The 15,349-nt window shown below is 28.7% G+C and overlaps 1 protein-coding gene and 1 long non-coding RNA gene across 3 annotated transcripts; one reads left to right on the forward strand and one right to left on the reverse strand.

Moving 5' to 3' along the window:
- Window positions 1–5,898: 5,898 nt before the first annotated feature.
- On the reverse strand, window positions 5,899–6,937 carry LOC122514805. Its single transcript, XR_006303121.1, has 3 exons — window positions 6,785–6,937; window positions 6,401–6,452; window positions 5,899–6,311 (listed from the first exon to the last, which is right to left on the reverse strand). It is a non-coding gene; the product is annotated as an uncharacterized LOC122514805 (long non-coding RNA).
- A 105-nt stretch (window positions 6,938–7,042) lies between these two features.
- On the forward strand, window positions 7,043–11,478 carry LOC122514804 (ubiquitin-conjugating enzyme E2 G1). 2 transcript variants are annotated; one of them, XM_043631856.1, is made up of 6 exons: window positions 7,043–7,186; window positions 9,648–9,750; window positions 9,839–9,936; window positions 10,135–10,313; window positions 10,430–10,552; window positions 10,644–11,478. In XM_043631856.1, the coding sequence occupies exons 1-5, from the start codon at window positions 7,141–7,143 to the stop codon at window positions 10,508–10,510; spliced, it is 507 nt and encodes a 168-aa protein (XP_043487791.1). In that variant the 5' UTR covers window positions 7,043–7,140; the 3' UTR covers window positions 10,511–10,552; window positions 10,644–11,478. The 2 variants fall into 2 exon arrangements, with proteins under 2 accessions (XP_043487791.1, XP_043487792.1); XM_043631857.1 differs by lacking the exon at window positions 7,043–7,186 and adding an exon at window positions 7,674–7,941.
- Window positions 11,479–15,349: the final 3,871 nt, after the last annotated feature.

Consider the following 15,349-nt stretch of genomic DNA (forward strand, 5'->3'; position numbering starts at 1 on the left):
TATAGAAAATTCTTTGAACTACACTTCCGATAATAAATCCGTAAAGTGTCTTTGTGGTTTTTCCCAACGACTATCGCATTTGTAAGAAAAAGGAATCCACTTGAAATCGAAGTTTGTCAAACAGTCTCTTTTGTTTCTTTTCCACTTAACAATCCCCTGATTATCCAATGAAATATTTTTCTGGACTTTGCAATATTATTTCTTCCTTATCGTAAACTGACAAAAATATATAAAACGCGAAACTTCGTTTAATTCATTTCGAATGAATGATCGTTCGTCGCGTTTCCAACTAATTTGTTTATTTCTGTTTAAATTTTGACGACCTCGTACGGGATCGACGAATCTCGATACTTTAAAAAAACCTCGGCTCGAATCGATCGATTTTACGGTTCTTATCGAATAATACGAATTTGTAGTATTTGTATCTCTACATTTATTCTGTTTCATATTGAAGATAAAAAAACGGATTACGAATTTGACGGTTATTCAATCTTCTTATCCATTCTTGCGAATACGTGCACAAGCATGGGTATAAAAAAAAAAAGGAAAAGGTTTCTACACGCCTATCTAGATAGGATATTATTGATAAGAATTTTTTATATTTCTTAGATATATTTAAGACGAAATATAAGGATAAAGATAAAGAAAGAATAAGAACTTTCTCGTTTGCGAATGAACGAACGATCGATTTTTGCGTTCAATTCTACGAAACAGAATTAAAAAGAAAAAAGATAAAAGAATAACCGAGATGATAAACAAAACAAATTATACGATTATTAATTATTTAAAACAATATCTGCCAATTTATGTGTTCATTTATTTTTGTCTCATACAATTAACTTTTTTTACACTTTTATATTAAACATTTTTTAATAATAATAATAATAATAATAAAAATATTAATAATAATAATAATAATAATAATAATAATAAATATTATAAGATAGAATCCGAACGCAAAGATCGTCAATAATAAAAAATCAAATTAATAAATATTACGATTTAAGAGTATGTAATTTAATTAAAAAGAAAAAAAAAAAGTTAAAAAATTAAACGCGCGATAAACTTCGTGAAGAAACAAAGAAGAAGAAGAAGAAGAAAACAAAAAAGAGAGAGAAAAAAACCACGCGACATGTTAAAACCTAGAGCAACAGAAAAAGAAAAAAAACATGAAGAAAAAAAAATGAATTGTCTACGTTGTTTAAATATCGATATTCCCTATAGATTATCTACGAGAATACAACAAAACAAAAGAAAAAATTTCACGAAGAGAAAAAGGGTAAAAGAACACAACAGCGTGATTGCGATTACTGTAAATTAGTTGTAAAAAAAAGAAAATAATACACCCTTCCCCCTCCTATCCACCCCCGCAAAAGAAAAAGTTCACAATATTTACGATTAATCATCGATCCTATCGTGAAATAGGGCAGAGGTATCTCCATCTTAAAAAATAAAAAGAAAAACGAGATGTCCTTTAGAATTTAAAAAAAGAAAAAAAAAAAGAAAAAGAAAAAAAAAAAAACTATTATCCGAAAAGAGTTGTTAGATCTTCATTAAAAAAAAAATTAATTGATTTCGCGCGATTATAAGAAGAAAGAAAAAAAAAAGGGAAACTAAAAAAAAAACAATGAAAAGAAAAAGAAAAAGAAAAGAAAATAAAAATCCCATCCCTTTGCTCGGAAGGGCAAAAAATAAAATGAAAATGAAAGAAAGAAGGGCTACTAAAAATCGATCGTTGAAAAAAGGAAAAGAAAGAATATAAAAATAGAAAAAAAAAAAGAAAAAAGAAATAGACAACGTGTCTGCCAAGAGTTTCGAACGACGAAATTAAATTAAAAAACGAAATTATAGTCAATGCGATTTTTTGCCGATTCAAAAACGCATAATAAACCAAAAAAGAAATAAAGAAGAAACAAAAAAAAGAAAAAACATAGAAAAAAAGGGTTCCTTTCGTTTGGTTTCTTATAACATATCATAAGATGTAAGATATAATCCTCAATCAAAATCGGAATAATATATTAACAAATAATAGTTCGAAAAATGAATCATCAATCGATTACGATTGAAAATTTAATCGAAGGACGGAAATGTTAAAGAAGAACGATTAAATGTATAAAAAAAATAGTACACGTGAATATATATGTGTACGTGCGTGCGTGCGTGCGTGTGTGTGTGTGTGTATATGTGGGTGTACATTTAAAATCCTCCTTCCAATTTAGATACGTAAAATTAACAATAAAACAGATATTAAATAAAAAAGAAAAAAAAAAAAGTAAGGAAAGAAGTATGGCGACTAATGACAATCGATACTGGTCGCTAAATTAAAAATATCGTTATCGTCTTACGAACTTCACGAAAAGAAAATGAATGAGAGAGAGTGGGGGAGGGGGTAGAGGTAGACGAGAGATTGGTTTGGAAAGTCGAAAGAAAATGAAGGAAAATAGTGAATGAGGAAAGGAAAGGGATATCGTGGGAATGAAGCCAAAACAAACTTTAGCCCTTTTTAGGTTATCCTATCGAAAAGGAAGAGTTAACTTCTATCGATCTAAATTTTCTTCTGACCGACTAAACTTACATCGGACTATTTCGCATACGTTGATTAGTTATTTCTAATATATTCTCCAATGTATTCTCCAATGAAAGAGAGAGAGAGAGAGAAGAGAGAGAGAGAGAGAGATATGTAAGGAAACAAGAAAGTTTCCATGGTTTTAATCAAGGAATAGATAAGAAAGATTTTATCTAATATATGTTATTAAAACACTAATATTTATTTGAAATATTTGAAATGAATACAATGAAATTTTCTTCTAGAATCAATTGTTTCTTCTATGATTTATAAAGATTGATGAACAAAAAAAATTGATCTATACAAAATGAAAAATGTATCGTAATTGTAAAGCTAATTACATGCTGATAAAGAAGTTGCAATTTTAATTTATATAAAATTAAATTATTATATAAAATTATATATATAAATTATATATTATTATATATTATAATATAAATTATATATATATTATTATATATATATATAATAATATTATTATATATATATAAATTATTATATATATAATTATATATAAAAAAATTAAAATATTATATTTAATTTATATAAAAATATATAAATAATTAATAATAGTTATTTTATAACTATGGAATTAGAAATTAGATGAAGTTTGAAATATGATTTATCGGATATAATCGAGAAACTTGGAAAAAAATATATTTAAATTAGGTGAATGTTATATGACATATAAGACAGATCTCATTGGTTCAATTCGAAGTTCTATTGCAAGAATATCTATTTTTCCCTCTCTCTCTCTCTTTCTTTTTTTCTTATATGAAGCTCTTTTTACTATATCTATCTTTCTTCGAATTTCCCTCTTTCTCGTCTTTCACCCTTACGTTCTGCTGGTTTCCCTTGTCGATCTCTAGGGAAATATAACTGAGTTCAAAGTACTCTGCACATAGCTCAGCTCGGTGGTAGTTGGTACATAGAGTGGCAACTGGAAACTTTAGTAGGACGATTTTGTGCAGTAGAAATATCCAATGAAAACCAAACGTCACAAGATTTTTCATCGCTTTATCCATCCACCTCGTTCCTCTTCTTACTCCTATTCCTCCTTCTCATCATCTTCTTCTTATCTATCCTTCTTATTTTTTTTATTTGTTTCTATGTATACATACCATTTTATTCCTTCGTTTGTACAATAAACGCAAACCACACTTTATTTTCTTTTAAGAAAGTAAGAAAAAGATTTAAAAAAAAAAGAATAAAAGAAGCTTTCGATCGATTAGCTTTCAAATGAAAATTAATGGAATTGCTTTGTCGCATTCTCTCTCTCTCCCTCTCTCTCTTTTTATTTCTTGAAATTTTATATTTAAGTTTACTCATTATTTTCAATCATTTTCTATTTAATCATCGTGATAGTAATAAATAATTATTTTCATTCTTACCAAAAAATTATGAGATTTTTAATTTATTATTCTTAAGTGTAAGAATATTAATGTTAAAAAAAAAAATAAGAATAAAAATGAGAGAGAGAGAGGAAGGGGGGAGGGAGAAGGAGGAAAAGGAGAAAAAAATGAATGGTCTACAAATGCGGTTACAGATTGTAAATACAAAAGAAATATTTCATGATACGATAAATTTTTCCGGAAACGGATGGGAATGCAATTTTCTGCATCGCCAAATAGAATAATCCCATTTGATTATCAGAAGCGAATCAATGTTTAACTTTAAACGTATTATTCAATCGCCGGATGCTGTATTTTCTCTTACGAAGAAGAATCTGGCTATCTGCGTATTACAGTGTTTGGAAAACCACAATAATAATCTTTCGCGAAGCGAAATACCATGACGATTCGATTATTCGAATCATTGGTTCGATATTTCTTTCTGTTATCTTCTTTTTTAATCTACAAATTATTCGAATAAAGTGTAAATTATGCGAATGAATAAAAATTTATTTAAGAAATCTTTCTTAGTTGGTTTGTACACAATTGTTAATTATTGCGATGAAATATTGTTATTTAAAAATTATTACGAAAATAGGAACAGAAAAGCGTTTGATTCATTTTCTTATTACATATTAATGTTGTGAATGAATTTTTTAATAATGAATTTAAGTTTGATCGTATTATAATTTTGTTTTTTAAATGGTTTGTTTGTTTTCTTTCGTTTTTATCATATTCACGATATCCTATTAAAACACTGGAATTGAAAAGGTATGAATGTTGAAGAACGTATTTATGAATAAAATGTTCTCACGACACACTTCGTTGTATTTCGCGTAATAAACCTTTTCTAATGATACTCATTACCACCTATTTACAAAGATGAGATTTTATATCGAAAGTTTTTTCGCCTCACATAAAATACAAATCAAATATTTCTCGAAACAATGCTACGTATCTATTGTACAGTGCATCTTTAAATAAAAAAAAAAAAAACCTTAGTAATGTGAATGTAGGTGTGATAAAAAAAAAATAAAAGAGAATTAGATAAACGAACGAAGGAAAGATCTTGTTTGTGTGTGTGTGTGTGTGTTTACTTACGAATGCATGTGTGAAAGAAGTAATTGATATTATTAAAAAATGAATGAACTTGAATTTTGAGAAACCCTCAACAATTTGATGTCGTGTATAATATAACTTAAAATAACATCCTAATTAAATAATACTTTCTGTAAATAGTGAAAAGAAAGAAGAAAGGAAATGAAATAAATAAAAAGTAAAAGTAAAAAAGGAGATTAGAAAAATGTCAAGGCGTAAAATTCAATGGAATTATGACGTCTGTGTAAAAAAAAAATAATACATGAGAGATAAACGAATCGGTGAATATTGTACGTCTGTATAATCGTTTGTCAAAGCAATGTATCTTATTATACTGGATAATAAAAAAAAGAAATCATTAAAATCTAAATTTAAAATCCTCATCTACCTTTTTTTACGCCTATTATCAAATTTGTCTAGAATTTAAAATTTCTAATAGGAGAATGTAGATTTAAAATGTATATATACAGTATTTTACAGTATATATATATGTATTATACAGTATTTTATTTATACTTTTATCAAATTTGTCTAGAATTTAAAATTTCTAATAGGAGAATGTAGATTTAAAATGGACGTAGTATGATTTTTATACATTATGATTAACGAAAAACAAATTAAGATTAAAAATAGAAAAATAGGTATCTACTATTATCGACTGTATAACTCGTTTGGTTACCTTACTGGCTTATAGCAAAGTAAGAATTTAGTGTAGTGATAGTCAGTAAGTCAGTACTCAACTATTACCAATAGAAAGCAAATACAAAACAAATTTATTTATTGCTGCACAATATTAACAAATTATTATAAATATTTCAAATGTACTTTTCCATGCAATATCAATTTAAAAAATCTATAGAATATTTTTATTATCTAAATATTAACAACTTATGCTTAACAGTTGCAATATTAACTGCATTATTTAAATGCAATTATTAAAATGCAATATTAACAATTTATACTTAACAGCTGCATAAGAATGGAACGATATACTAAACACCATTCGCAGAATCTATTCGGATTACATTTCTCTTAAATCATAATTACTATCCTTATATCGGCTACAATTATATATTAATATAATGTTAATCATTTTAAATATCATGAATATAATTCTTATGATAAGAACTAACTAATTACATTGAAGTTCTTACTTTATATCGAAAGAACTATTTTGATGATCTGAAATATGTAACGATACAGGAATTGCATATTCTATAATAAATATAGCACAGTATCATACAAGTAGATGGTACCTGAAATTGTAATAAACATGTGGATTATATTTATAATAATAAATAATTTCTTACTACCTCTATATCAAATATACGTTGAATACAAGCACCTGCATTAAGCGATGAGAACATCTTGCATATAGTCTAACGGAGAGCAAGTAACTGCGACAGAAAGACATAGTATTAAATCAATATAATTAAATTACCAAACTATTATGAATATATTTATGTTACTTACTTAGAAAAATCATAGTTATGTCGATACTCCAATACTAAGTTAACTTAAGAGAAGATAATAAACAATAAAATAATCTAAATAACCAAAAACCAAACATATATCTACAAGTATAATCCTATTCATTTTATAATATTATACAATCTTAGAAAATAATAAAAAAATTGTTAAAAGAACAGCACACCTAATCATAATTAAGAAAAATTTAATAAATGAAATAAAAATTAACATAATAAAAGTAAGAATAAAATATTATTACCTGTGATTTACCAATGAAGTTGTATAGATTATGAAAGGAAGAAGCGTCCTCGCATGAAAAAACGGTAAAACAATGGAAGAAATGTGTTGGTTGATAAAGAAGATTCAATTCCAATTCAATTCATAGTGACTTCTAGCGATAAAATTTTAATACACCAAAAAATCCGCATGGTACCGCTGCGATAACCGGCTAGTAATGCTACTACCGGTGCACGATGTTAGAACGACGGAAGAACATATGTTTAAAGATTGTGGCGCATGCGCAGTCATCGCTTCCGCGACGTACCTAGCCATCTTTCCAGTCAAGCAAAAGTGAATTGTTTTCAGCTTTAGTCTTATTTAACGGAACTTTTATTAATGTCAGAGCCACAGTCCGCGCTTCTACTACGAAAACAATTAGCAGGTATCAATATATATATGTGTTGAGTGTTAAATAGTGCCGTGTATGTCGGTGCGCAACTAAAACCCATGTAAGAGGAAGCGAGACCATTACGAGAGTTAGACAGAGACAGACAGATATATTAAAAGAAGGAGAAAGAAGGACAAAAAGAGAGAGAGAAAGAAAGAGAATGAGAAAAAGAGAGAGAGAGTGGTCGAGGATAAAAAGAGATAGAAAGTTAGAAAGAAAGAAAGAAAGAAAGAAAGATAAAGTATAAAGATAAAGAAGAAGATGAAGATGAGGTTAAAACTATTTTTTTCTCCTTTTTTTTAATTTACAAAATTATTCTAAAATATTTATCAAATATTCCACGAGTAATGCCTATATACATATATCTCTCTCTCTATTTATATTTCATATTTAAAACAAAACAAAAAAAGGAGATAAAAAATATATAATAAAATAATAATAATAATATTTAAATATTTTTGTCTATTGTTAAAATATTAATGAAAATATTCGGACGAATATTTCTGTCTCTCTCGTTCTTTTTTTTTCTTTACAACTACGACGACGGCGACAACGAGGTGGAGGACGCGTGTGCAGACTCTTCGAGTCAAAAAAAGGAAAAGAAAAAAATAACGAAAGAAAGAAAGAAAAAAAAATAAAAAAGAACTCGTGCTCCATAGCCTTACGTAGGTTCGGTACGGCCCTTTATTGCGGCTCGCGATCAGGGCGTGAAAATCAATAACGTGCTCGCGAAAAGGAGAAATCTCCGGGTATGAACTCTTAACAACTCTGACGATGACGATGGCCATGACGACGACGACGACGATGACGATAATGATGACGATGACGATGACGACGACTGGACCAACGGGAACGTTAACCTCGCACGATCGAATCATCCCCGGGATATTTCCCTTTTTTTTTTCTTTCTCTCTTTTTTTGTTCTTTCCCTAGTCCTTTTTACCCTTTTGTTCGTAATTTTTTTACTAACATCTAGTGTCTTACTTACTTTTATGTATATATTATATTATTTTAATTTATTATTATTATTTTTTAATAAATTCATTCACTATTTTTGGTTCGTTTTTTTTTTTATTATGTTTCTCACAAGGACGGCAACACGATGCCGGATATCGGTTAATCGCCAATGTTCCTTTCGGGAGACTCTTTTTAAATTTTTTCCCCTTCCCCTTCTTCTTCTTCTACTATACGACTACTACTACTACTACCACACCACTACTACTACTACTACTCCTACTACTACTACCACTACTCCTACTACTACTACTACTACACCACTACTCCTACTACTATTCTACTCCACTATTCCTACTACTACTACTCTACTACCACTACTACTACTACTTCATTTTCTTAACCCTTCTCTACTTTCTATTTATCATTCTCTATCTTTATCTCTATCTTCTATCTCTATTTTAATCTATTTCTATCTATCTCTTTCTCTCTTTCTCTCTGTTTCTCCCACCGAAAAAACATTTCAAAAATAATCATCAGTCTCTCTTTCCCGGCAAGATTTTATTTATAGCCCAACTACCTCTCCTTCTCTTTCTATCTATGTATGTATGTATGTATGTTGTATGTGTGTATATATGATGTGTATGTGTGTATATATACATGTGTATGTGTATGTTGCTCCGTGTTTCGGGATTTTTCCTTGAAACATATATGTATTCTACGAAATACCTCGTGTTTTTGCACTTGGTAACGCTTTAGAAAAAGAAATACCGATATGAGAATAACAGAATGAGAAAGATATATATATATCTTTCTTTTTTTCTTTCGTATATATATATATATACGAATCTGTCATGTAAGAAGACGAAGGTCAACCATCTTTGTCAGGACCCATTCGTGCATCTTTTCTTTCCTTTCCTTTCCTTTCCTTTTTATTGAATTTATCCTGTTTTTGGTCATCCTTTCCTTTCGCTTTTCACTAACACATTTATCTTTATGTATGTTTTTAAGCATACATGTAACGTGATCTCTTCTCCTACTCTTCCCCACCTTCTCTCCTGTATATACATATGCATATACATATGTATATATATATATATATATATTCGCTATATTTTTTCATCTTTTACTTTCTTTTGTCCACCATGACGTCAGAATTCGTAGATTGGAAGAAGAGACTCGTTCGTAATTTCCAAATCCAATGCTGAATCACTGTTCTCTTCCATGATGACAATTACTATACATATATATCTCTGTCTTTCTCTTTCTCTATACTTGAATCATTTTTCTTTATTCATCTTAACTTCTATGATTGTTTTTACAATTTCTCTTAAGGAGTAGAAAGACAAACTAAATCATTGCAAATTTCCCAATGATCATAATTTCATCTGTATCATTTTCTATATTATTTACTTCGTCATGATTCTTAAATAGTCATTATTACTTTTCTTTTTACCGGTTCAAAGAATTTTTGAGAATATTTTATGGATTATTTTTGCAGAGTTAAATAAAAACCCAGTAGAAGGGTTTTCGGCAGGCCTCATTGACGACAATGATATTTATAGATGGGAAGTACTTATTATTGGACCTCCGGATACATTGTAGTAAGTAAAAATTATAATATTGATTTGATAAAGTCTTAATAATTTTAAATTGTTACTAATGTAAATTTCTTATTTTGTATTGTAACAGCGAAGGCGGATTTTTTAAAGCACATTTACAATTTCCAAAAGAGTATCCACTTAGGCCGCCAAGAATGAAATTTATAACTGAAATTTGGCATCCAAACAGTAAGTATTACGCATTAGACTATTGTTTAAAGCGCTTGCACTATAACGAACTGTGAGACGCATAGAAAATCTTACGAGCCAAATATAAAAAACACATTTGCAACTAGGCGTGTTAAATCATAGTGCAAGGTGTTTATAAAACTTATTATAATATCAGAGATTAAATATGTAAATATATTTTGTTTTTCTTATCATTAGTCGAGAAAAATGGTGATGTATGTATATCGATATTACATGAGCCTGGAGATGATAAATGGGGCTATGAGAAAGCATCAGAACGGTGGTTGCCAGTTCACACAGTTGAGACTATTCTCATAAGCGTTATTAGTATGCTCGCAGATCCAAATGACGAAAGTCCTGCTAATGTGGATGCTGCCGTAAGTTTTTCATTTATACTTTTATATAATAATGGTTTCCTAATAACCAATTTATGTTCGACAATGTTTGATTTTACTTAGTAATCTTACATCGTTCAATTAATATGCATATACAGAAAGAATGGCGGGAAAGTTATACAGAATTTAAACGAAAGGTAGCAAGGTGCGTCAGAAAAAGCCAAGAGGAGTGTTTGTAGGGGATGAATAAATATTCAACTGGAAAGACTTATTTAATTCTGGTAAGACAAAATAATGCAATATAATAAACGATGATCACTTTGAATTAATAATTTGTTCCAAAAATACATGGAAATTTGTTTTATTTTTCAGGCAATTTTAATTCAGGGAAGCCGTAAGCACTGGAAGAAAGAAACCGATGCTCGACATAAAGCTAACGGATAACAGTGCCACTAAAAACGGATTAAGCCTGACCCATCCTTACGCAGAGAGAGGGAGAAAGAAGGGGAAAAGAGTTGTGCGAAGGGAAAACTAATGACAAATTCGCACCTCTCCGTCGAATCAATTAAAGCCACATATGCATGCAAACAAACAAACAAATAAACAAACAACAAACAAACACCATCGTCACTGATGTACCACCATCCATCGTTATAACGAAGATCATGAAGTGAAAAAAAAATAAACACACACTAAGCTCACCTTTTTTCATAAATAAACAGCTAAAAAAAAATTAATTTACACACGTATATACAATACTGCAAAAAGGAAAAGAAAAAGAAAAAGAAAAAAAGGAAAAAAAAACTCAATTCATCTGTACGATTATTACCTTACTAAAATATTGATAGTTAATGTAAACTTAACTTCCCCCCACTTCTCCTCGAACAACCAACGCCATCGCCCGCGATTAATCCCGTCCCCGGCCCCTTCCATCGCCCAATACAAACAAACAAATGAAAAAAAACAAAAAAAAAGAAAATAAGCAAACCTTGTAATTAAAAAATAATACGATTATGTTTATCGATCAATAATAATTCCTTAGTGTCGTTTTCGTATTTTCTTACTTTCGTAAAATATATACATAACATAAAAATAATAAAATTTTTGTAAAGTTCGAAAAACGGGATATATACTTAAACAAACAATCGTTGAAATGTAATGTGCCAGCAAAAATGGAAGAAGAAATACATGCGAATTAATTGTAAACTATTTGCGGTTTAACTAATGTCAGTTAATAAATATAATAATAATAATATTTATAATATTAATAATATTAATAATATTAATAAATAAATAACGATGATGAAAGCAACGATGTAAAAAAAAAAAAAGAAAAAGAAATAACGAAACGAAAAGACACATTAAAAAATGAAGAAGAAAAAAATATCGAAATTCCGCATAATCCGTGCGTTGCCAAAATAATGAATTCTAATCGAAGTGATAATAATATACTAGTAATAATGAGATAATAATAATAATAATAATAATAATAATAATAATAGTAATATTATTATAACGATAATGTACTATTTGTCAGATTCTAGCGAACGCATTTTAAACATAAGAATTAGGGTACAGTTTGTACTAAATTTTGAATGGTGCCACCAAGTTTGAAAACGAAACTACTAATCTCGCTGTTATCTTCTTCCCTTCTTTACGATCTGAAAACTTACGGTCCTACGTTAAGCCATATGAAAGCAAAAAAAAAAGAAAGAGATTGCAAAAAATAAATAAATAAAAGAAGAAAAAAAAAGTCACAAAAATAAGACGAACTTTTTCAAATCGAAACGATTTTTCTCCAACTTTTTACATAATTTTTTAATACTTGTCAATTAAATTTTCAAAGTGAAGTGTACAATTGTTTTATTCATAGCGTTAAATCGCTCATGTTGAAATCGATTATTCAATGAGCCAGGAATAAATTAATTTCCATTAATGATTCCAATTGTTTATGTCTGTATTTAAAATTAGTATAATTACGAGCTTTGATAATAAGATTACATCTGAAAGAAAAAGAAGAAAAAAAGAAGAAAAAATAAAAAAACATACACGCGCAGCCACAACATACTCACATATGCAAAAAAATTACTGACGAGGAGAAACATCGAGTGACGCTTAAAAAATTGTTTATCTATGAACGCACGTCTCAGTGCAACACATATGCGTATTGATTCATTGAAATCGATTATTCTATTTGATCATATTTTATAAAATATTGAAACTCGGTGCGATACGTAATTTTTTTTTATTAATTTTAATAACAAAATTTTATTTTAAAATTTTATTTTAAACTCTAACCAGACAACAACGACGGCGACTATGACTATGACGATGTATTTTAATAATTAAAATCTTCGTTATTAAAACTTTCATTATTAATATTATTAATATTATTATTGTTTTTGGAAGATAATTTGAGTTTTAATCGTTTTTACATGCGCGTCATTTATGATCGACGAGGATATGTAAGTAGAAAGAATATTAAATAAGTCTTTTACAATTTTTAAATGAAAATCATCACACACTTATGATCCTAATAAATACGTTTGTTAGTTCACGCGAATCGCGTGATTTATAATATTGTTAAAATCAGATTGTAGGGAATATTTCAACGTCGATAATCGATTAACTCAATGAATCAAAATATACGTTCTATTGTATATTTGCAGAACTGATTATTAGATAATCCTGCTTGTTAATCAAGACTTATTATAATATAATGACTAAGCGGATTGTTTTATAGAAAAGTAAAAAATCATTTCTCTTAAATAATTCCTTTTTTATACGACACAACAATAGGATTCTATTCAATGTATTACGTTTTTTGAAAAGACTGTTTAGATTTTGGTAAAACAAATTGAAATATTATTGAAGATTACGAAGTGATTTTTCTTTTTTTTTTCTCATTAGATTTACTGGCAAAGACTGGCAGTCGTATGAATTATACAATATGGAATGTTTGTAAATTATATATATTAATATGTAATACATTGTAAATGTACGAAATACAAACTAAACGTTGAAGTATACATACGTAAATGTAAGTATATTATAATAAAAATATAATGATGCTTTGTGAAACTTTTTTTATCGTTCATTATTTATCTCTTTTCATATGAAACATTATATGGAAATCTGTTAAATTATTAGGTATTAGTTTCTTTTATAAATTTCATACAATTTCCTTCTAATTTGTATTAATGCAATAATAAAAAGAAGTTTCTAGTAAATAGTTCAATCATAGAATTAAGTATTTTTTAAATACAATCATTTTAAATAAATATATATTTTAACGACTGCTAATTTATATTAAATTATACAAATATTTTACCTTCAGCAAAGAATACAAAAGTACATAGAAGCTCTCAAGTCCCTTTTTTATGTAACAAGATTCATCTTAGTTACTACCGTGACCACCAGAGGACGATAGTGGGTACTTAACGCGATGACGGTACAATAGTATCAAAAAATACACTATTCTTTGATAGTATATAATATATTCTTTGATAGTATAGATAGTATATATATATATATAGTTCTATTGTAATAAAATTTTAAATAAATATATTTAATTTTTAATGTATTAACATGTGTGTGCCTTCAGAAATGCATTTATAGAAAATATAAAAAATATTTAAGAAAACTATATTAATCATACAGTCAAGTGATACAATAGCCTGACATATAAATCGTCCAATTCGCAGATGCACTTTTCTATTGAATTCTATATTTATTCCGATCAAATCTCTATTAATCGTTGTAATGAAATTAAATTTAAATTTAAAATCATTTTTTGATTTTATATTTACAAAAAATAAATAAAAATAAATAGGAGAAGTAAAAATACTAAGTTACTAAAAAAAATAATATCTATTAATTATTATGAGAGAAATACTTTTAAACTGCATTATATAAAAAAGAAAAATTGCAAATTTAATAAAATACGATCAAAGTGAAAAATTTTAAAGACGAAACAAGAAAAGAGAAATTACTGTAATATTTACCGAACGTTATTTAAGCTTGAAAATTTAATAATACGAAAATTTTAATATTTCTGACTGTAACTAAACACAAATGCATCTTTTTGACGATTTTGAGGGACACAAATTTGGTGTCCCAAGGAGATGGAATGGTCCATCATCTCCAATTACAACTACAAATTAATGACGAGCAAAAAGTAATATAATAAAATATAATATATGACTAGAGAGCTATTCTCGAAAAGTTCGAACTTGCTGTTGAACCTTTGAAAATAACTCAGTAGTCTCAATAGTAGTTGCCCTCTTCAGCCACATTTAAGTGGGGGCCTCTTCGGCATAATGCCTCTTCTTTCTTCATTCCTGAAAACTGCTGTGAGGCTTTTTCTAAGCGCATTTTACAATGCATTTCCTAGACAATCGCAGCCTAAAGAAATGCACAAATCGTACTGTTACTTTTACTCGAATGCCTCAACAGATATTTGATCTAATCGATGAACCTATTATTAACACTTTGCATTAAAAAATAAAATAATATCAAACAAAAGCAGGAATTTTGTTATACATCATGTGGTCTTACTTTTTTACTCGACCACTTTTATCCTTACTCTACTTTGTGTTTATTATACATATATAACAAATGAAGTATTCAGTAGGAATTACTAAAGAGCAAAGCGTTAATATACTTAATATTAAGTAAAAAAAGCGCTAGCTAAGTGGGGGTAAGCCGTGCGGCCGGAAGTAAAGCGCTAGCTAAGTGGGGGTAAGCCGTGCGGCCGGACGTAAAGACCTAGCCGAGTGGGGGTAAACCGGAAGTAAAGACCTAACACGTGGCACGTCTCGAATCCAAACGCACCACGTGATCCCCGCGGACAAATAACGATGACGCAAAACTCAGACAAAGCCACAAAGAAGTCCAAGACAAAGAACCGAGGAACAAAGACGCAAGCGTTTTCCGATTTTACGAATTTATCAATCCAACCTATCACTCATTCCTCACCCGGGGCACCATTGTTTCCAATGTTTCTAGCATTTATATAGGTGACCAGAAAATGGTCGAATATCTCCCAATGAGTTCTGCTAAACAGTTTAACGCTGGAA

Source organism: Polistes fuscatus, unplaced genomic scaffold (genome assembly GCF_010416935.1).
Source record: "Polistes fuscatus isolate 324 unplaced genomic scaffold, CU_Pfus_HIC Scaffold16, whole genome shotgun sequence".
NCBI lineage: Eukaryota > Metazoa > Arthropoda > Insecta > Hymenoptera > Vespidae > Polistes > Polistes fuscatus.